Here is a 24,092-nt window from a genome sequence, read left to right as displayed (position 1 = left end):
AGCATTAATACACACACACACACACACACACACACACACACACACACACACACACACACACTTCTTTCCAATCACGGCAATATGGGAGACATCAATAAATTTTTATGAGACTTTTAGAAGATCAACATGCTACTGGATGTGACAAAAAAGCAATGTGGCTGTCATGTTCGCTTTGTCGAGGACACTTTAGCCCCAGATGTCGAGCTGTGGCAGCAGTGAGTAGAAATTGAATTTGGCTGGCTTTAATCTGCCTTTCATTGGCAGATGGCTCGGTGTTGCAAAATGAAGCAAGGAGGGTCGCTTGGAAGGTGTTAGCTCCTAGAGATTGCAAACCTCCTTGCAACCCCTGACCCTTATAAAAACAAACAAACAAGCAAACCCTACAAGGCTTTTTTTTCCCAGTCACAGACACCCCCCCATGGAAGAGTTGTATTCTCCCTCCTCACCATAGCACCCCTTTTTTACTACAGCCAATATGATTCTTGTTGTGATCAATGACCAACAACTGGACCCTTGTGCATGTTATAGGACGAAGGAAGATAAAATTATCCAGCTCTTATCAGGGGACGGAAATGTGTATTTGTATTATAGACATTACATCTGGAAGGAACTACTTGGGACTGCAAAGTTACAGTATATAGTAATACCTTAGTTGTACTATTTCATAGTTTTGGCAAATTCTTGTGAAATGAATATCAACAGCAGTTTTTAAAATTTGCACTAGGCAGGATAAAATATTAGTTTATAAAGTTAGGGCCTTGACAACCACCTCGAAAGGGCAGGCTGGAGCCGCCTATGTTTACTCCTGACAGAGGCTGCACCAACCAAACACCGTGGCCTCCGTCAGGACTTTTTAGTCTGTGTGGCGGGCGCCATGAGTGTGTCAATGGTGCACTCGCATGGAGAGATGACACACACAGTGCTGCGATGTTTAGATGCTGTACCACACTTGCATCATCATGGCGGCCCCCATGTGGGCAGGGCTGCACCATGATGGCACTGCCACCACGCAGTATGGCTTGGGAGCATGCGGTCGCTCCGCAATCCCGAGCCCTAAAATCGGCCCCAGACCACCACTTTCTGGCAGTCTGTACCAGGCCTTAATCCTCTGCTTAGATATCCACAATGTGCTTTGTAACAGTCAACCAGTCCTTCCCTTCTGGTTCCAGGGAGGAAAGGAAGAATTAGGAAAATATTCCAAATTATACTGAGAATATTTGGGCAGGGGATTCAGTGTCTGATTCTATCTTGAGTGGCTGTGAAATATAAACATTAACAAAATATCCCAAAACTTCTTAGCTAGTGGTTATTCCAGATTAATTAACTTGGAGTGCAAAATGGGATTCAGATGTAAAACAGTTTAACCAGGTCAGATCAAGGGCTTGACCAGCTTCCTATTCTCTCTAACATATTGGTTACTTCAATGTAAAGACAAAAATTTAACATTGTGATGACTGTGATGAACTTCTGTACTTGAGTCCAAGACCATCTCAGTCTTCTTTTCTTAAATTTGAGACTCAAATCAGACTACACGTTTAAACATAAAGGAGTCTGAATACACAAATGTTGTGCAGTCTTGTGGAAAATGACAATACATTCTCCTGACTGTCCCTTCATATAACAAGTCATAAAGAACTATTAGCCTGATGGTTGGAAGAGAGGCCGTAAGCAAAGAGAAAACTTCCCTCCTATAAACAGTGTTGGCAAATTAAAAATGGTAAAAGGGAAATGACGACCTTTAAAGTTCAAACACTTTTCAGCACCTTTTAAAGTTTTCTGCTCTAGGCCCTTGCAAAGAGCACAATCTTTGGAGACCTCAGAATTCTCTTTAATCACTAAGCAAGTCAGCAGCGCTCTGAAATGATCACACATTTACATAGTAATAACCTCAGCCTACACACCCCACATTATTTCATGGCCAGCATATTGCCACACGGTGAACAATCCATGTGTTTTAAATTATAACCCATACATAGGAAATTAGTTGCTAACTACCATCTTCATAGGTTTGTCTGACACTTCTAATTAAGATGATTTACATAGAATTATCCTTTGAAAGCAAAAAAATGGTGTTTTGTTAGCTAATAAAATATAATTACTGCAACCCCCCCCCCCACCCTTTACAAGTTACAGTTAGTTTTAATCTGTTTGGGGAATTGTTTATCCAGTTCATTTTGATAGCATAACTCGCTTGCCTCTTTTAGACAGAAGCAAATTACAAAGAGAAAGGAATAAACAAATGGGGAATAGAGATCAATTCCTAAAGAGGCTCATAATAGGCAGGATTTGCTCCCCAAAAGGTTTTGCATTTTGTCCAAGCTGAATTAATGTTTCCATGTTTATCTGTTTTTCTACGGAAAGATACCATGTGGATATAAATGCACAAATATTGTCTTTAGGAATGTAAATGTGTGCTTTCAAAGCTGAACTATTTTTAAAATATGTTCACTAAATTTGAAACACAAGTGAACCCCAACACTCAGGCTGGGAACAATAATTCAATATGAACAAAATAGCAACTCGACAAAAGCCAAGTCCATGGGAAAGTCCTTTCAAGCAAGCCCCACCAAAATGAATGAGAATAATATAAGAACATCCTAGCCCATAGTTCGAAACATTAAGCAAGAACGCTTTGGGACCGCAAAGCCTACTTACATTATCAAAAACACCAATTCGCCCATGTTTGTGTTTTACCAGATCAGCATGACTTCTACTAGTTCATTCAAAACAGAATATTCATTTTCTGTTGTCAAGGATAATGAGGTTGATGATCTACATATCTACTGATCTTGGGAGAGAGGTGGGATATAAATTCAATAAATAAATAAATAAAATGGATGCACTGAATTCTCTATGATATAGCACAACATTTATTTAGACCCACCCCAGGTATCTAGAGACATACTGCGATGAACTCAGTTCTTGAATTTTCCTTATATCAGACTCTACTTTGTATCAGTGCATCTGATTGCTCTGATTGTGAAGGCCATATCTGTACCTCCTGCAATGACTTCCAGCTTGTAGCAAAATGGTCTTATGACTTGTTCATCAGAAAGAAAATATCAAGTTTATCTAGGTCTTAGTATCCTTTTGTATGTCTTCCTAACCAGCTATTCTTGTGGTTTACCATCCCATGTTGGCGAAATGATTGCAGCTCTATGATACATTGAAGACTCTGCATACTGCAAAGAAACTCAGAGGCTTGATATCCAGCTCCTGACATTAAATTATCTCTGACAGGAGAGCCAGAAGGATAGTTACATTAAGTTATAGAATAGCTAGTGACAGTATTGGGATACATGGATCACTAGTCCAATTCATTGTAAGATTGCCCCCTATACATAAAAATTACACTCAACACACAATAAAACTTGGATATTTACACTGTATCTTTCTCATGATGTTCGTTGTGGAGCCCAGAGAAACCTCTCTTTAGAAAAGTCATGAGCTTTCCTCAGTTCCAACTGATGTCAAGGCATGGATTGAAAATCTTGGTGCCTCATTTAGCATTTTAACAGCAAACTGACTCACTGGCTTTAAAGGCATATAAAATTAAGTCCCTAGATAACAGTTTCTTTTTGGAATCAAAATTTTGCCTTAGAAAGTACTGCTTGTACAGTGACAGCCTATAGCAAAAAACCCAACCCCACCAGAGTGGAATAAAGGTGGCATTCTGGCTTCAACTACATCAAGAGATTCAAAAAGCCAATGAACATAAACTATAAAATAAATAAATAAATAAATCAGATTTTATTTTACATCAGCTGTAATCAGCAACTGTTCCTCAGGAAGGCTTAATATAGAGAAAATTATCTTTTGTATTCACATCCACCTACTCACTTAGTCAGAAACTGTTAGTAGTGACCTGGAGAGCTCCATTAGTTACAGAAATAAAAATTATTGGCTGTCAAATGGGTTTGGCACCATGGTTCTACAAACTGCAAATTTTAGATTTTTTTAAAAAAAAATCAGCTGGTTTTTAAGATCAGTCATTTTATTCATCCCTTTTGTTGTGCTCACTCCCCTACCCAGTATCTCTATATGGCTTAGGTTCAGATTCTTGAAGAACCGTATCTCCCCATATGAACCTGCCAAAACATTAAGATCGTCAGGGGAAGGCTTTCTCTCGGTTCCACCACCATTCTAGGCTCGCTTGGTAAGGACACAAGAGAGAGCATTCTTGGTGGCTGCTTCCACCTCTGGAACTCCCTTCCATGGGAGCCTAGATTGGCCTCCCTGCTTGCCTTTTGACAGCATGCTAAGATGTTTTTATTTCAGCAAGTGTTCAAAATAAAAGCATGCCACTGTGGTTTTTATATTGCATGTGTATTGCCTTTTAACTTCTGTTATATTTTTAATGTAATTTTATATTGTTTGTAGATGATTTAACTGTTTTAAATTTTATTGTAATGTTTTTTAAATCTGTGAGCCCCCTTGGGTCCCTTCGGGGAGGAAGGCAGCATATAAATGAAATAATAAATAAATAAATCCCATATCATCTCTGAGGATGATCTCAGAACTGTTGACTGTCCCAGCTGATAGCCTGAGCCACAGATGTACCTAAACTTTATCTTGGAAGTAATTTGGAGTTTTAGTGAACATGATATTTCCTCTAAAACAGAGGTAGGAACTTTGTGGCTCTGGAAATGTTGTTGGAGTGTAACTCCCAGCTGCCATAACCAGCACAGCCAGTGGTAAAGAATGCTGAGAGTTGTATTTCAGCGTTATCTGAAGAGCCACACAATTCACACCCCCATTCTAAGAAGAAAAAGTCTCATTTATAGCCTTCATTAATAAAATAATATTTAAAAACAAGATGGCAATCTCTTCTTGCAAGACAAATTGCTGATCCATCTAGCTCATTAATATTTATACCAGCAAGCAGTAGTTCTTCAGGACTTTTCTAGCCTATTTGGAGATACCAGGGGCTGGACTTAGAACATGCAGAACAGGTAGAATATCTGTTCTGCCAGCGAACTATGGCTCTTTCCTAGGCATCACTATTCCCCATTTACATTTTCATGGGTCTTAAAGTACATATCTTTATCCTGGGGCCAGTGTTATTCAACATCTTTATCAATGACTTGGGTGACAGAATTGGGGGCATACTCATCAAATTTGTAGATGTCACCAAATTAGGAGGAATAGCTAATACCCCAGAGGACAGGATCAAAATTCAAAATGACCTGAATAGCCTAGAAAGCTGGGCCAAAGCTAACAAGATGAAATTCAAGATGGAGAAATGTAAGTTACTGCACTTAGGGTGGAAAAAATAAAATGCACAAATATAGGATGGGGGACACCTGGGTGAACGAGACTACATGTGAAAGGGATCTAGGAGTCCGAGCAGACCACAAGTTGAACATGAGTCAACAGTGTGATGCAGCAATTAGAAAAGCCAATGCAATTTTAGGCTGCATCAATAAAAGTATAGTGTCTAGATCAAGGGAAGTAATAGTGCCACTCTATTCTGCTTTGGTCAGGCCCCACCTGGAATACTGTGTCCAGTTCTGGGCACCACAATTCAAAAAAGACATTGAGAAAATGGAACATGTCCAAAGGAGGGTGACTAAAATGGTGAAGGATCTGGAAACCATGTCCTATGAGGAACGACTTAGGGAGCTGGGTATGTTTAGCCTGGAGAAAAGAAGGTTAAGAGGTGATATGATAGCCCTGTTTAAATATTTGAAGGGATGTCATATTGAGGAGGGAGCAAGCTTGTTTTCTGCTGTTCCAGAGACTAGGACCCAGAACAATGGATGCAAGCTGCAGGAAAAGAGATTCCACCTCAACATTAGGAGGAACTACTGACAGTAAGGGCTGTTCGACAGTGGAATGCACTCCTTCCTCGGAGTGTAGTGGAGTCTCCTTATTTGGAGGTCTTTAAGCAGAGGCTGGATGGCCATCTGTCAGGGATGCTTTGATTGAGATTTTCTGCATGGCAGAATGGGGTTGGAATGGATGGCCCTTGTGGTCTCTTTCAACTCTACGATTCTATGATATACAAACAGGTATACTGATAGCTTTTAAGAACCTGTTGTCTGTCAAATGTTCCCAAAACAAGTTTATGTTCTGCTTTTTGAACTGGACTGGATTTTTTTTCCAGTTAAGCTTCACAAAAGAAAGGGAGTACCTGCTCACTGGAGCTTAGCTTCTGAGAGCTTATCAAAATAAGTTAATTTTAAAAATGAATATCCCAACCATATCTTTGTCCACATCATAATATTGCAGCTTTCCCCTTTGGGGACAAAGTGTGATCTTCAGCCCACATACAAGGGTGAAATACAGGTTGCTTATTTGTAACTGTGTTTCTTCAAGTGGCCATCTGTGAAATCACACAAATGCACTGCATCTTTCAGAACCATCTAGAGCAGCATATAATCATTTTGGTGGTGGCCTCACCCATTTCCAGCACCCCTATATAGGAGCCTTTTCATCAAAACCATCAGTTCCATGGACACTGATGCCGTAACCCAAAGGACAGGCAGGACATGCCATGGGGAGGATGGATGGAGTTGTGTGAGTTCACAGATGACCACTTGAAGAACAGGTAGGCAACCTGTTCTTCTTTGTGGTTCTGGTGACTCACACAAATGGGGGATTAGCAAGCTACACAAGTAGGAGGTGAGAATGTAATTGAAAACAAATCAGAGAAGTTTACGAAACATCAAATCAATCAACACATCAAACATGAGCATGACACCCACTACCCATATAAAGTAATATCAATTCATAACAAGTTTCAGAAGACAGACTTAATCTGAAATGTCAATACCCAATACAAAACCAAGTTTCAGAAGACAAAATTGTCCTGGGACATCAATAATGCAGTCAAGATATGGAAGAATAAAGTATAGATCTTCCAAACACATCATCAGCTAAAGACCTCAAGTCCACTCTGTAATGAGTTATAAAAGTCATTGACTGCAACTAAATAGTCATCCAACAAATGTCCTTGAGCAGTACACTGGCCAAGAAAGCAGAAGACATGGCAATAGCCTGTGTGGAATTGGCTCAAATTTGAGTTGCAGAGTCCTTCCAAGCCGGTTCATAAGTGAGACGGATAGCCAACACTACCCACTTTGGGAAACAATGCAATTAAACAGGCAGTCCTTCTTTCACTGAAGAGTCTTTATAAAGTCTGAAAGGCTGAAGTTCTGTTAATGGAGAAGGCTAAAGCCCTCTGCACTTCTAGACGGTGCAACGTCTTCTTGAATGCAAGACTGGGATTCTGTATGAAAGCCAGGAAAACAACGTCCTGCTAGATATGGAAAACAGACACTACCTTAGGCAAAAATGTGCCTTGATCGAGGTGGAAGTTCAGGTATGGCTGCTCCACATGGGGAGAACAGAGTTTTCCAGCCTGTCTGGCAGATCCATGTTGACTGTAGACCCTTTGAAACAGGTGAAAAGAGGGGTGAACCATGGCTGCTGGAGCCATCATAGTGTGGTCAGGATAAAAGTTTCTTTGTCCCAGAGGAGCTTGGCTATTACCATCATGAGAAGAGAGAAGCGAGTAAAAAGCACACCTGGTGACACCTCCCCAATAAGAAAGGAAGACATCTCCACATGATCTACTCCAACAAGTCCAGGAACAAAAGTCCTCACACCGAACATTTGTCTCAGAAGTGAAGCAGTTCAATACCAGAGTGCCCCCAATGGTCCTAGATCAATACCAGAATCTCAATTTTGGAGCATCCAGTTGTGAGACTAATTCAACATCTTGCTGATTCCATTTTCCAGGATGTTGTCTTTTCTGGGGAAGATGGACCACTACATTCATGATGTTCCTGTCGATGCACAAAACCTAGAGCCATTGTGTGATGCGAAGGAGAGTCACGGGCAGTGTACCCTCCTCCTTCTTGAGGTAGTATGACCATGATGTTGTTGGTCAAAACTCACACTACTTTGCCTCACAGGAATCTGGAAGGAGTGGAACACCTTCCCCACCACTAACAGCTCCAGGACATTGATGAGGAGGATATTTACTTCCAGCACTACAGGACTTATATAGAGAACCTGTTGAGTTGGGCTCCCTAACCCATCACTGAAGCATCCATTGTGATGAATGCTCAAGGCTGAGGAGAAGAAAAAGGCATGCTACTCTGGACATAGGCTGACTCCAACCACCACTGAAGAGAAAGTTGAACAGTCCTCAAAAAGGTGTGCCACTTCCTGGGAAAGTCTAGAAACAGATTGAGCTGAGAAATGAACCAGACTTGCAGAGTCTGGCATGATGCATGAATGATGTCATATCAGACTCAGAATTAGAGGATGACATACCCTAGGGCAGGGGTAGGCAACCTTTTTGAGCCGGGGGCCGGGTTGCTGTCCCTCAGACAACTGGGGGGCCGAAGCCAAAAAATAAATAATTAAATACCTTTTTTAAAATTTAAATAAATAAATAAACCGGGACAAATGTAGGACAAAATTTTCAAATGGTAGACACTTTTTTTTTAAAAAAGTGGAGGACATGCAAAAAAAAAATTGCTGATTTTTTAAAAAATGTTAATATAAGTGCATGTTTCTGAGGCATCTGTAGACAGTTGCCCCCCTTGCCCCTGCGCGCGAGAGGCCAAAGGCTCCGGTGGCAATCAGCGGCAGGACCGGGCTGGGGCCGGTCCCAAGGCCTCGCCGGGCCGCATCTGGCCTGCGGGCCGCAGGTTGCCTACCCCTGCCCTAGGGCAACTGTTGACCAACCCAATTCAAAATGGAAACATTCACCTGAGTAGATGAAGCAACAGCAAAAGGCTGAACAATTTGAGAAGAGTATTTCAGTACAGATTGGATCATCTGGACTCTAGACAGGGCAGACTGCTGATGCACTACTGATGGGAACTCCTGTAAAGCAACATCAGTGTGCTGAATAGTAGACTTGGCCAGTGCGGCCTTCAAAGAAAGTCCCTGGTGAGGAACCCAAGAGTGCTTATGGCTCCAATGATAGTAGTAAGTATGAGAGGACTTGCAATCTCATGAATAGCTGCTGTAAAAAACTGGAGACTTCTATGAAGACTTCATGGAGCTTGACCTTGAGTATCACGATCCATGACAGTCATGACACGATCCATGACAGTCATGACATCTCTGAAAACATCAGCCCAGAGCAATACCTTGAGCTGGAGGATCAGCTGGAATCAGTAAAAGCAGAGCAAGATCTGCACTGAGACTGAAGTGACCATCGATGAGGTAGAGAAGGCAGACAGATAGCAGTCTAGCAACAAGCATTCTTGAAGTGGGGAGATGAACAGAAGGATGTGAAACAGAAGCCCTCACAACTGAGGAAGCCTCCAGAATCTGGTCCTCAGATGCGTTCTCTGATGCATACCCGAAACAACCTCTATAAAATTGGAGGAATGTCACAGGGTCTCCAATACACAAAATGGGGAATCGCTTTAAGAAACAGACTCTGTCATCTTGAGGGCAGCAGGGAGTGGTCAAATAGAAGTGGATGGGCCATACAGAAAAAGAACCTTGGTAGCAGGTCTGGGGAGGAGGTCTTGGAGGTAGAGCCTGGAGAATGGTGACTGTCATTATACTTGGTATCTTCTTCTTTCTGTGCTTGTGCTATTGAGTCACCAACTCCAGCTCTACCTCCACAGATTATCCAGGAGTAGGAGAGCATGGACACACCACCCAATTGTCAGAGATGGATTGTACAGTCTTCAGTGAGACAGAGATAAATTCTGCCAATGAAAGCTTGCCCACAAGGCAAACAGAGGAACCAGAAGCTGGGACTGAGTTGCACTTAGAAGAAGAAGCTATCTCTGTCATATTGACTGATCTTGAAGGCCAAGAAGATGGCAATTGAGGTCTGAGGACCTGTTCATATGCAACTTGCCTTCAAATACAACTGTCTATTGCATCTCACTTCAGGTGTAACGTGGTACAGTGGCCACAAGAGGCAACCACATAAACTTTGTCAGGGCAGAGAAGACAGTTCAGGTGCCCTTTCCAAGATCTTGTTGGTACAGGGGACACATTTCTTGAAGGACGCCAGTGCAAGAAATTGCCCAAAGGGTAAGTACAATCTTGAAAATAAGTGCCAACACAAGTGCCGAATGACCTGGTGCATTACTGGGACCGAACAGGCCAAAGAAGCCTGACAAAGCCTGATGAAACCAAAATCTGAAGAGTGCAATTGCTATTGCTGCTGCTGCTGCAGCAGACAAACTGGTGGTTTCAACCAGAAGGCTTTATATGGGGGTGCTGGAAGTGGGTGGGGCTTCTGCCAAAGCACTTATTAATGCTCTAGGTTATAAAAATGCACTGTGCAGGCGCAGGATAACCCATTGACTGAGTCACAGAGACCATAAAGAAGAATATATATTGTGCATCAAAACGTTTGCTCATAAAAAAACCAAGCAAAGTAGATGTACATTTCCATGCTGATGAGCATTTCAAAGAGATAGTATCCAGCCTTGAAAAAACTAGCCAAAATAAAATGCAGAGTTGAAAAAGGACAGACCTGTATTTATTGGCTAAACTGTATTTTCTGGAAAGCCCTTTAAAATGCTGATCAGTACTGTTATCTTGGCACCTACCAAATAATGGGATGCTCAGCCATAAATAAATAGTATACTTCTGAGGTGGTACATCTCTTGCTAAAGCAGGCAAACAACCTGGACTTACTAAAATCAATTTGTATCAGTTTCCTGAACTCTTGTTACAATGCTAATAGAGAACCTGTTAATCAGTATGACCCAGGGAGGCCAGCCTACATTTAACAGTCCCGTCTAGACAAAATACCAGCTGCACAAGCTCTGGATGGCCTGTGATGTCCTCTCAATATACAGTCACTTTAGAGCAGAAATCCACAAAACAATCATTTGCATGTGAAGAGCAGTTCAGTGAGAAAATAAAGAATTACAAAAATATGCACAGAATAAATTTTAATATTATAATCAGATTACAGTTGCTGTGATATATGTTTGAAGCTGCCTTGGAACACAGTTAAATTAATCAATCAGTAATCTGCTTGTTTATTTTTGTTTTTGGTACTTGTCAAGAAAATTCCATGATAGGTTTGCATTAGGGTCGAGGTAAACTGAAATGACTTGAAGGCATATAACAACACATGATCATTTTTGTCTCTTTGTTTTACCTCTCCTTATAGATTGTAGATACTCTACAAGCCCAGCTGTTTAATCCTTCCCAGGAAAGAAAACAACAGTAGCTGTTTCAGTAGCCTGATGAATAATGACCAGAGGGGAAGAGGTATATGGAGTTATCATAAGCATAGAAGAGGGAATAATTATCCCCTGCATGGCAGTTTTAATGTGCCAAAAGTACATTTGTACTTAATCACAGGAGAAAAGACGTGAGACACATTTTGCATACATTCTGTTGATCAGTCTACCCTCCTGTCCATGATTCCACTCACACTGCATTTCACCAGAGTACCCAGGCTTATGTTCTAAGTTTACTTGTTCTATCTATGACAGTTCATCCTTCAAATATCTATGTGGCTCACAATCACTTACAAGTTTAAAATTATAACCTCTATTAACCTTTCTATAGGCATGGCGGGAGGGAGGCAGACTTGAGTTGCCAGACTCACCTAATGTCACATAAAGGACATGTCAGAGTCTGAACATTTGCATTCCAAGGTCTAGTTCTAGGTCCACCATACAAAGCATCTCAGCCACAATGTTAGACCTGATTTTAAGCTCCCAGTAGCTAATAGGGTATATTTTAGAGGAAGGAGCTGGCAAAACCACTTCTGAGTGTATTCCTTGCCTAAGAAAACCCTATGAAATTCATGGGGTCACAGTAAGTCCACAGGAGACTTGAAGGGACACACAGTAAGAGAGAACAAGTGTCTATGTCCATGGTTTCTATGCCTGAAGTAACTATTATGTCTCTGTCTCTTCTTAGGCCAAGATGACTTACTGAGGGCATGAATTCACCAGGACATAGGTTTAATATCACAAAGCTACTAGACTGTCCTTCTTCTCATGCCTTTGATAGCAGCTTAACTCACATTAACTAAGCATACAAAGCTTCTTTCATGATCCATGCCAGGAAAAAGCTTCTCCTGTATAATCGTGTGTCAGGTCGCTATATATTTTTGCAAACTTTGATTTTGCCATTTTATATAAGAGACACCATTTTACGTTGTTGTTGTTATTGTTGGTGTGTGCCTTCAAGTCATTTCTGACTTATGGAGACCCTAAGACCCCTATAGTGGGGTTTTCTTAGCAATATTTTTCAGAGACGGTTTACCATTGCCATCCTCTGAAGCTTAGAGAGTGTGACTTACTCAAAGTCATCCCATCGGGTTCCATGGCTGAGCATGGATTCAAATCCTGGTCTCCAGAGTCCTTGTTTAATGCTCAGACTACTACACCACACTGGCCCTCTCCATTTTACTATGCTTTTGAATATAATGAGATTTGAGCATCCACAGATTTTGGTATCCATGACGGGTCCTGGAACCAAACCCCAACAGATACCAAGGTCCCACTGTATTTTTATCCAGTGTTATTTATTTCTAACACTGAACTACACAGAGTCTTCTGCTAGTCTAAACCCACAAAGGCCTACCACTCCCACTTTTTCTCATGCAGCCATACTTACTTATTTGTGATGTCCATGGGGACTTTGTATAAAGCATACACTGAATGAGAATAACACAAGACTTTAAATCTGAACAAGTGATAATCTACTAGTACTCTCACAATATGATAATTAGCTATTTCTTCCAACTCCCCACTCAACATAATATGTACCAGAATAACACAAGTTTTCTTCCAATTAGCTCTGCTTGGGCTATAATAGCGTTTTCATCCCTGTGTGCCTTTACATTCCACTGCAAATGTTTTTAGGTAGGACTCTTAAGCTGTGATTTGGAAACTGTTCATATACACAAGCTAACCCATGGTTAGTCACTCCCTTTGGTCCTTCCAAAAGTTGTAGTAAGCAGAGTTCCAAGTGTGCAGAATAAGGGAATTAACAGGCAGGAGAAGCTGTCTTGTCTACTATGCTTTGATGAGGACTGAAAATTATATGAATATTCCTTGGGTTGCAAATCTGGGCATATCATGCCTTGCATTCAAGCCATGGCCCTGGGCACAGTCTACTGGAAGAAGCATCACTTATCTATATATTTTCAAGTTGCAAAGAGAAACTAAGAAGAAAGGGATCTTGCAAAACAATTGGTTCACTCTTAAAACTTTCCAGGAATGAATCTATCCTCTGAGAGGTCACATCTTTCAGAACTTCAGTGAAGTGCCCTGATTACGTTACTGCTCTTTTTCTGAAGAAGCCTGTAACATTAAGCCAGGGTGTAACTTGGATGGAAGAATGTGCTCTCTATAAGGAGACACAAAGAAAATATCTGCCCTTACCAGGCCCCTCTTGGTGACAAGAATAAAAAATTACACTACCTCAGAATTTATCATGCACCCAATTACAATGTTAATTGGCAAGCCCCAGAAATCAATTAATTCACAAATTTTTTTCAATTAAAAATTAAGATAAATCATAAAAATGTTTCAAGCAAAGGCCAAACATCATGAACTATCTTCTCTCTTTTTACTATAATGTATTAGAGTTTTCTTTTTAAAAAATTATAATAAAATAATAATAATAATATATTTTAAAAGTGCTTGTGTTGTTGAATGCCTGGTTGCCCTTGAGTGTCTTTGGCGATGCGCAGGAGGCCTGTCATCAGCAGGACTGGGCTGAAGACAGATAAAAAAGTATCGACCGGTTGGACACACGGCTTCTGCTTTATTGATCAGGCGGGAATTTAACTTGCTGTGCATATCCACGGTGTCAGCAAGGGCCACAGGCGAAATTAAAAGTACTTGGCTTGGAGATGTCGCCATGATACCGAGGGAGGAAGGGGGAGGAGGAAGGGGAGAAGGGAGAAGAAAGAAAGGATGAAAATTAAAAAAGGAAAGGTGTGTGTGTGGGGAATCCAAGAGATACTGATGAGAAAAAAGTTAGTGAATGGAAAATATGGGGGGCCACCTGGGTCTAATTCTTACTGAGAGTAATGCTGCCTAGTCACTGTCTCTTTAGATCTCTGCTTGGTTGTCAGGTTGCTTTTAAAGTGAGAGATTTACTATGTATTTCAATGGAGCTTTGTAAAAGAAAAAAGGCCCTCACTCATAAATGTCTCTAATCTCACTCCTACAAAGCTCTGTGAGACCTGAGTGTTGTTCGCTTTGGAGACACCAATGTGCTGCCTGGCCATTTTATGTCCTTGGGTGTAAATCTAGGGAAGCAAGAAGTGAGAGCAGCGACCCTGACATGACATGTGACAATAGGACTTATTTGTGTTTTATGTACTCCATTTATTCTTCTGGGAGACTCGGATTATAGCTTGTTGGGGATTGGCTTCTCAAGAGGATTATTAAGAGAACAATCACAGGGGTGGAATGGTCATCTTCTGAGTTATCCAGATAACCCTCTGATACGTGCTTAAGAGCTACATATAAGGTGAATTCCTATTGGATTAACCCAAGTAATAATTACATAAGAGTACAAACACCATTACTTTAAAATGGGATGTCTTAGCTGAGCTCAGTATGGAACCCAGTGGTGTCTGGCCTCATTTTCTCTATTGTTCGTTATTATATCTACATAATAACATTCAGAGAAAGGGAGTGTAGGAGTTATCACAAACCAAATTTATATACCATTTGTACAGCTGAGCAGAAAAAAAGAAGTGGGGACCATTTATTTATTTGCTTTATAATATGCCACCTTTTCTCTCAATAGGGGCATTGTATTGGAAACATACAAATAAAATCACAGTCACAATACAACTACATGTCTAGGTGTATATCTAAAGGGGGCATTTTGTGTGATTAGACACTTTCTTATTGTGCCTACATGAGAGGGGGAAAATTAAAATAGCATTTACTTTTGCATACAGAGTGCTCTCAATTCTACCACCAGAAAATCCAAATTCTTCCAAGGCACTCAATGAAACTAATGAGGTAATACTTGTTATTGTTGTAGTGTGCCTTCAAAGTAATTTGACTTTGGCAACCCTAAGATGAACCTATCATAGGGTTTTCTTGGCAAGATTTCAGAGGAGGTTTGCCACTGCCATCCCCTAAGGTTGAGAGCATGTGACATGCCCAAGGTCACCCAGTGACCGAACTGGGAATCAAACCCTGATCTCCAGATTCATAGTCCGACACTCAAACCACTATGCCATGCTGATTCTCATGGTAATGAAATACTACAACAAGCAAAAATTATAGAAGTAAAAAAGAATGGGTGTTAGACCATTGGCAGCTTCTTCAAGGGACAGTGGCATGGGCACCCTGGCTTGTCATTCTTCCTTTCTATCTGCTCTCACTTTACACACCTCCTTAAGTAGTCCTTGGAACATTTGGAATTTATAGGCAGCAAATAGGGTGGTGCAGAGGTAGGAATACCTGGTGTGGTTAACCTTAGCATGGGGCTACATGCTATCCCAAAGTCCTGGAACATACACACTGGCAACAGTACAGTCACCACTCTCAAGCTCTCCTGTTCTTTAACAAAGAAAGCTTGTGAACTGTCACTGAATTTGCCACAAACATAAAGACTAGGAATCTTTTAAATTGGAAGGTGATTCACAGGATTCTGTTTATTCACTTTCTCCATGCATAGTATACACAAAATAGACTCCATAACATGGTTGTAACTTGCAGATTTATAGATGGTTTACATGTCCTCACCTTCGTGGGCCAGGTAGAAAATGTAACAAGAGCTGCAAAATGCACTGTAGATGAGGAGCGGGGGGAAGATAAAACCTTGTTTGAGATAAAATGTAATCAGGAAATTTGTAAGTACAACTGTCCTACAGAATCTATTTGTCTAGTCTAATGGGAACTCAGTTTCTTTCTTTTTTATTATTAATATTTTGAAATTTTACAAAACAAATTGCCTGCTGCATCTGGTGTACTGCAGAAGGGAAAATTCTGGTTAGACAGTGGGAAAACATCTTCAAATAGATTATATGGATTATAGACTAAGCTAATCCACATCCTATTTGCTGATGTTACAGTAAATCAAGGTGGGCAAAGTGTGGTCCTGAGGCCACTCACAGCCTCCAATGAAGTTTTGTGACATCTGACACCTTGACATCATCAGACCAGCTATAATCTAGTAAAAAAAGTGAAGTGCTGTTCTTGGAAGTCTTCAGATGCACCAACTGACTTTTAAAAATACATTTCAAGGCCTCCCTCTAATGCTTTACATCAAACAATGCCAATTTTTGTGAATGATGAGTGCGCTTCCAGGATTTTGTGGTTTTTAAAAAAAAAAAAATTGGTAGTCTGTGTGGCCCTCAAAGGGTCCGTGGACATAAAAGGACCTCCAGAGCTGCCACAATTGCTAACCTCTGTTGTAAATAAACTTGTAGGACTAGCACAATCGTCATTAGAATCATAGAATCATAGATTCATAGAGTTGGAAGAGACCGCAAGGGCCATCCAGTCCAACCCCCTGCCATGCAGGAAATCCAAATCAAAGCATCCCTGACAGATGGCCATCCAGCCTCCGTTTGAAGACCTCCAAGGAGGGAGACTCCACTACACTCCGAGGGAGAAGTGTGTTCCACTGTCGAACAGCCCTTACTGTCAGGAAGTTAATGTTGAGGTGGAATCTCTTTTCCTGGAGCTTGCATCCATTGTTCCGGGTCCTAGTCTCTGGAGCAGCAGAAAACAAGCTTCCTCCCTCCTCAATATGACATCCTTTCAAATATTTAAACAGGGCTATCATATCACCCCTTAACCTTCTTTTCTCCAAACTAAACATACACAGCTCCCTAGGTCGTTCCTCATAGGGCATGGTTTCCAGACCCTTCACCATTTTAGTCGCCCTCCTTTGGACACGCTCCAGTTTCTCAATGTCCTTTTTGAATTGTGGCACCCAGAACTGGACACAATATTCTAGGTGGGGTCTGACCAGAGCAGAATATATTGGTACTATTACTTCCCTTGATCTAGAAACTATACTTCTATTGATACAGCCTAAAATCGCATTGGCCTTGTTAGCTGCCGCATCGCACTGTTGACTCATGTTCAACTTGTGGTCTACTTGGACTCCTAGATCCCTTTCACATGTAGTTTCATTCAGCCAGGTGTCCCCCATCCTATATCTGTGCAATTCATTTTTCCGCCCTGAGTGCAGTACCTTGCATTTCTCCCTGTTGAAGTTGATTTTGTTAGCTGTGGCCCAGCTTTCTAGTCTATTCAGGTCATTTTGAATTTTGATCCTGTCCTCTGGAGTATTAGCTATTCCTCCTAATTTGGTGTCATCTGCAAATTTGATAAGTATTCCCCCAATTTTTTCCTCCAAGTCATTGATAAAGATGTTGAACAGTACTGGGCCCAGGACAGAGCCCTGTGGGACCCCACTGGTCACTTCTCATTGTGTGAACACATGATAGTGCAACACAAAACCAGCACAACATCTGGTATCTTTAAATTAAGTTAACTTTCCCCTGCTTTCTGATTCCCCCCCCCCCCTTTTCACACAAATTGGAGGAAGTGGCAGGGCTTAGTTTCACATTTTTCTGTTCACCCATTACTTCAGCAAGAGATGTGCAATACCTCTCTGCAAGAGTATTACCCTTCTTCTAACTAGAGTGCTCAATAACACCCATCTTTCTTAAGTTCATGCTGTCACTATTCTCCTGTTTACCAGGAAAAATGAAAGAAAAGTTTGCACCAAGGCTGAAAGCTTGGGATTTACACCAAGACTTGGCTGGGTGGGCCTTTCATTCAGGGCCCCTGGACATCTGTTTTAGCAGCCCTGGGTGCTGACCCTGGGCATGTCTGGGCACATCTTAAATAAAGAAGCATTTTGCAAATAAACAAGGAAGTGGAAGAATCTTGTTTTCTACATTATAAAATGAGGGAGGTCAATTGAAAGCATCATTTAGGGTGTCCCTGGACAAAATTGGCACAACTGTGGGGACAGATTAGATGATGGTTGAGACATCTTTCAGCATAGTGAGCCAAGGAATGTTATCTTCAATCAAAATGGAGTTTGGAAGGAAAGCATCTCACTCCCCTCAGCACTCAGCCTGGGGGAGCAATGGTTGCCTTGTTCCCCAGTCCAAACCAAGGGTTACACACTGCATAGGCAGCCACTTGGCATTCTGTGGGAGGGAATGGAAGGATGGGAAGAGAAAAGACTGCATGCAAATTTCATTTCTGAACCACTGGCGCTGTTTCAAGTGCCAGGAGCCTCGAAGCCCCTTCTCGGCATTACATATGTAACAGCCTCATTGAACTTGACATGTCAAATTCAGGCCATTTGTGCAAAATCTCCCTTTAATAATACCGTTTCATTTCACTCAAATGAGACTTGAATGCATGTAAAATGGAAAAGGATATTTAAGCGCTAACATTAGGCAGATGTCTTGCCAGAGGCCGATTGAATATATGAGATTTTGAAGTGGTTAACACGATTTCGCTGCTCCCTCTTAGAATATGTCACCTGCCGGGCGTTTTCACCCCCTCCTTTTTTCCGTTTTAAGTGAAGGATATAAATTGAAAGAAAACAAAACTACAAGCTTCAGCTTGGAGGGGATTAACTCCATCCATGCTGGCATGTACTTGTGAAAAACAAACATACTTCTATCTCACTTATACAGGGCAGTTTAGGCTATCTCTACAGAGTTGACACAGATATAATGATAGCTGCTAGGTGGCAAGGCAGGTGCCAAGGTACAACTATTAATTAAATTGTGTTACTCACCCTCAAAAAACCCTTAGAGGTCACATAATCTGCTGCACTGGCAAGACTCTTTCAGTCTAAACCACACTGGTGGACAACCATCTATTCAGAGACAAGATTAACTCAGATCATAGCCATTAAGTGAAGAAACAGCAAAGCTGTTGTAGTGGCCCAGTGGGAGAACCTCCAATAAGCAATAGCATCACACAGACCAGTGAGACAACTGGCATTGGTGGATGTTATAGCCACACCTCCCTGTTGGTTGGTCTACTTCTCAATGGAGTGCTACATCAAGACAATGATCTCCGAATAGTGTCCTCTGTGTCTTCCTGATTTTGTAAACAGGTTTTCAGGGGTCACAAACGACTACTCAACTTGTATTTTTCATGGAATTCTGGAGTTAAATTCTTCTGAGTAAGGTCCAAGGTACAATGTTCATTTCCCATGCCCTGCTGACAAGACAACACATCCTGGTGCCATCTTTTCAGGGCTAAGTGTAGACTGCTTCCTTCATCCCTGATGATAGGAGAAGATAGCTACAGTCTATGAGAGCTTATACCAAATAAAACCAGTTGGTGCCACTGGGCTCTTCGTTGTCTTTTACTCTAGTGTTTATTTAACAGTGAAAACAATAATCTGTGACTGATATAACCTTTTTTTAAAAAAAAGTCCATCATCTTGACAAACAAGATTCTCAGTCTTCCCAGGATGATTTTCCCAATTCGCATTGATAAGTAACAGCTGCCGGGCCATTTTAGTGATGACTGGAGTTTGGCAAAGAGCTATAGCTACGCTTCTCTATGCTAGCGAATCACATTTATTTTTTTATTAATATTTTTAAATTTTACAATATAAATTGTTACACTTTTCTTCATACCCAAATATGCTTTAACACTTTACTTATTTTATACTAAAAATACTTCAGTGCACCCCTTCCCCGGAGTGAATCACATTTATAAGCATGTATTTAATTTTCAGGTTTATTGGCTTATTTGAGGATTGTTATTAGCTTCCCTTTCCCATTATGGATAGCTGTTCTTTCTATGTACAGCATCACAAGCCAGAGGATGGTGCCACCACACTGGTTAGGAAAAAAAAAATATCCCCCTTTCCTTCAATCCCTCCCCAAACCCATAAATATTTGCGTAAAAGATAGACACATTTCTGTAAGGTACTGGGCTTATCTACCATGTTCTGTGGAAGGGACCCTTGAACCCTACTTCCCGTGAGACACAAAAGCAGCATGACATTTAAGGTGGTTTGTTCCCATTGCCATGTTGGGGCAGGATGTACTGTAGAAGCCTGGAGATTAGCCCCCAGGGCCTGATCTATAGAGAAGACTGAGTGTTATCTATTGCAGTATGGTAGGAGTCATTAGTTAATAATTAATATAGACCCCCGCTATTGCTCTTCCCCATGCATGAAGCTGGAGCAAGCTCGGAGTGAGCTGTCTCCCCTTTTAACTGCCATGGTTATTTAAAGGAATAATGCCATTCTTTTTCATTTGTCAGCTGGCCCACAATGGCCCTTGTCAGCCTTTATGATTTAGTGTTTCCTTTCCTTTCCCATTAAACGCCCCCCTCCCACACGCCGCTACTTGCCTCATGCCAGCCACAGGCTGCTTTCGGCCAGCTCCACTCCAAGACTAGCCTTGCTCTTTCCACAGGCTCCTCTGAGCACTAATTGCTTCTGTTCATTTAAACCTGTTCGTTAATTTGCTGTGGCCCTTTATTAAGTTGGATGCAGCCCAAATTACACCATAAATTATGCGCACAAGGGAACTGGGTGTCGCGTGGGATAAATGGCTTGGCTGTTGCCTTTCCCCCCTCTTTCCTCCCATCTGAGATGTGGCAGATTCTGCCTTCATACTGGATACCACACGGGCAATGGATATGGGAGGTCTCAGTCCAGCCTGAATTGGGTAGGCCCCTTTGTACCCTGTGTAAACTTCCTCATTACACCTGTGTCCAATAAGCTCCCTTGTTACATTGATTGAGAAAAGACCCCAGGCTAAGCTGGGCTTTCTTTCCAAACCTTAGGGGTGGTCCATTTAGGTGCTGGGCGGTCCAGAACCTGGTTGTTCCCTGCTTCCTGCTATTCCCAGCCACCTGATGACATCACCTCACTGCCAACGGCAGCATGATCTCTTTCTTCACCTTTTAATGACCGGGGAATTCATTAATAATTGAAATAAACACACTCTCTCCCAGGCTTCAGTTTTATTAAAGGAAGGCCAGGGATCTGCCAACCCTTGGCTGCAGCGATTTCCTAAATAACTGCTAGCAGTTAAAATGCAATTAATTTTTTTTAAAACAGAGGACTTTTGCTGTGCTGGCGAATATAGCAGGCAACCAAGAGACAGGCTCAGGGCAGCTGGCAGCCTTAGGAAGAGAGAGGGCTGAGGGACTCTGTCTTTTTTGCAATATGCTTAACCTCTTCACTGCTGCACTGGTGTGGAAAAGAGTGTTGTTGTCTACCGAAGCCTATACAGAAGGAAGTTGAAGTGGCAGTAGTTGCCTCAACCAGGGCTTTCACATAACATTTATATTTCAGTCAAGCAAAGCTGGAATACTAGCCCAGACAGGGGAAAGGAAACTAAAATAAGTCTTGCCTTCATATCCATCTCCCTGTCTCTCTTCAAGCCTGATCTAAGAATTAAAATGCATTCTAAAAATTAAGAAATAAAATGTATGCTGGGTATGAAAAATCAATGAAGTAACTGGGCCTCCATGTAAACTCTTTTGCAGCAACATTAGCAGGACTGGCTGACGAAGAAGTGTCCCACATTTCCTGATTTCTGGGGCTAAGAGTATACATTCCCAAGAAGAATACACAAGTAATTTCATCATAATTTGAAATGTTTACTATATAAAGCAGGCCATATAAGAAGAGTTTTACAAATTTTTCAGATAGTATGTATGCCTTGTTGGCTACACAGATAAAGGCTACACATTAGCTGGTTCTTGGAGGTGACACTGATGCCTCTGGTAAGAACACAGATTAGTGAGGAGTAAAGCAGTCCTTACCTGATGTTCAGCTGTGTTAACTTTTCCAGCTCTTGCTCCATGTGTTCTTGCAGCTCACCTGGGCGAAGCAACACCTGGCAAATAGGGCAGATGGGAGCCTGGCTGTCAAAAAGTGTTGCCTTCTTCTTGCCTGTGGAAAAACAGAGGTCAAAGCATTGAGTTTTAGCAAGCATCGACTCCATTAGTTAGTGGCTCCCTACCTTGAAAATATAAGAGATTCTAACAGGAATACCTACAGGCATCTACAGCAAACTCTGTGTGGCCTCTTTTAGATGCTGTTCCTCATCTCTGTTTCAGGAATATGTCAAAGTCTTAGACATTGCTGGTTAAGCACAGCAGAAATCTCTGCTGGCTCAGAAATAGCTCTAACTTGCTGCAGTAACTGGTTCTGGCCCAGGTTCAGTTTTATTCTAGGACTCTTGCTATCTTACTCCAGTGAGGGTTCCTATGTCAGTGCAGCAGTGAATTCACTCTTAGTTTTACCACGAAATTTTAAAGAGCTTTCCAAGATGCTGACTTCATTTTTTTGGGATAAGGTTCAGCAACTTGGATAGTTCCTTTACAGTATGGACTGAAACCTGGAGCAGATCACTACTTCACTGACATGAAGGTCATCCACCAGCACTGCCTTAAGGTAGTATAACCAGAGATTGCTAGTTCAAAAGAAGTTTCATAATCTTCTTTGTAACTGATCAGGCTGGAGAAGGTAATTAAAAGGAGAGCAGGGACACTGTTAAGTTCACTCTGGAGGAATGACTGGCACAGACTATGCTCTATGTGCCTGCACAGAAGCAAGAGATATGCTACACACTCCAACTTCAAGAGCATGTCTCTCACTCTATAACTCGATAGAGTTATATTCACTATTGCCAAAAGGCAAGAGGGAGAGAAGGAGAGGGAGAGGGCACTACAACTTTTTTGAGTCCTACCCACAATTGCTTCAGTAGGTGAAGTGGCATGGATTTACAGTGGTTTGATGCCACAAACAGACATGCCACAAATTCCATCAACCCACATCAAGCAATAGTTTTCCTACTTGAATATCACATTTACAGGAAAATTGAACGTATGTTACAAGACAAATTTTACACATTTATAAAACCAGTGGAATAAATTTTAACTTTGTTCCTTGCCATGAAAGTTACACCCAAAGAAATTCATTTTGTATGAAGTGGCCCTGAAAATGAGAAAGACCTAAAACAGTAAATTTCACTCAGCATTAATATCCCAAATATTCATCCTGTAAATGTCACAGATTGCCTTGGTTGGGGCAGCCTCAAAAGAAACTAAGTAGAGACAGAAACACTGTGGTTTTCAAATGAACTATCACACTATAACTATGCCAAATCTCCACATGCTGAACTAAAGTACCCTCTGCATGCTCTAACTGCAGAAGAGAAAGAATTTATACAGAGCAGAAGGAGAACAGGTAGTATAAATAAACTTCCAAAATTAAAGCTGGGAACATAGGTTAATTGTAAGTCTGAGATGATTAAAAAGAAAAAAAGGAAAGGAAATAAAGCATCTGGCTTGAAATAAATGTCTCTCACATCTGTATTAATTGCAGGTTGTCCCCCTAAATGGGGAGGGGGGCATAACAAATGCACAGACATTTTTACTATCCTAAAGTAAGGTGAAGACTCCTAAGCAGAAGCTAATGATTCCCAAACAGAAGCATGATGAATTACACCAGAAATCATATCGGCTGTGCTTGACTTCTTCGTCTGGGACATATTCAACCAGTCACAGTCACAAAAGACACTAAGTAAAAGCTTGTTAACTGGCATGGATAGTGAATTCTGTAACACTTTGAATCATCACCAAAATGCTCCCCTGGTCTATCACAGACAATTGAATTTTGGTGACTAGCAGATAACAGTTTAGATTTTGACATTTAAGACCTATTTCAAAGCCAGTTTCTTTCCCTACTCAAGGGACTTTATTGTACACTGTATCAGAATATACAGCACACTGCTAACATAACTTCAAACTTTCAAGCAAACAACCTAGTTACCATAAACCAAAGAGACTGAGGCACATGGCTACAAGCACAAATTCCACAGCTGTGTTAGCTGCTCTGGTCGTCAGAGGGCGTTGCACACCCAGATCTGATGGCTCCTGTGAATGGAAGCATGCTTTATAGTTTCTTATTGTCATCTAATGTGGAGCACTCCTGCTGGATTATTTATTTATGTATTAGACATGGATTAAATTGGTTAAATCTGTGCGAAATGCAGTAATGCACCATAAAGCAGGCTGCGTGCAATGTGGCCTTCCAATCAAAAGGCAAAAGGTGCCATTTTATGGCCCCAAGCAAAAAGCAGACCCCAGTTAAATGAATCCCCTTGAAAGGAACAGACCTTCCTACAGGATAAA

General features: G+C 41.3%; 1 protein-coding gene across 3 annotated transcripts in view; it reads right to left on the bottom strand.

Moving 5' to 3' along the window:
• RNF220 (ring finger protein 220) overlaps nt 1-24,092 on the bottom strand; it is a 376,648-nt gene that overhangs the window by 130,055 nt on the left and 222,501 nt on the right. For all 3 annotated transcript variants that reach the window (XM_042463245.1, XM_042463247.1, XM_042463246.1), the window contains one exon: nt 21,717-21,846. In XM_042463245.1, coding sequence (XP_042319179.1) covers nt 21,717-21,846 — 130 coding nt within the window. The remainder of the gene's footprint in view (nt 1-21,716; nt 21,847-24,092) is intronic.

The sequence above is a fragment of the Sceloporus undulatus genome, chromosome 4 (genome assembly GCF_019175285.1).
Source record: "Sceloporus undulatus isolate JIND9_A2432 ecotype Alabama chromosome 4, SceUnd_v1.1, whole genome shotgun sequence".
NCBI lineage: Eukaryota > Metazoa > Chordata > Lepidosauria > Squamata > Phrynosomatidae > Sceloporus > Sceloporus undulatus.
The sequence above is the reverse complement of the archived record's forward strand: the minus strand, read 5'-3'. Positions and strand labels throughout refer to the sequence as shown.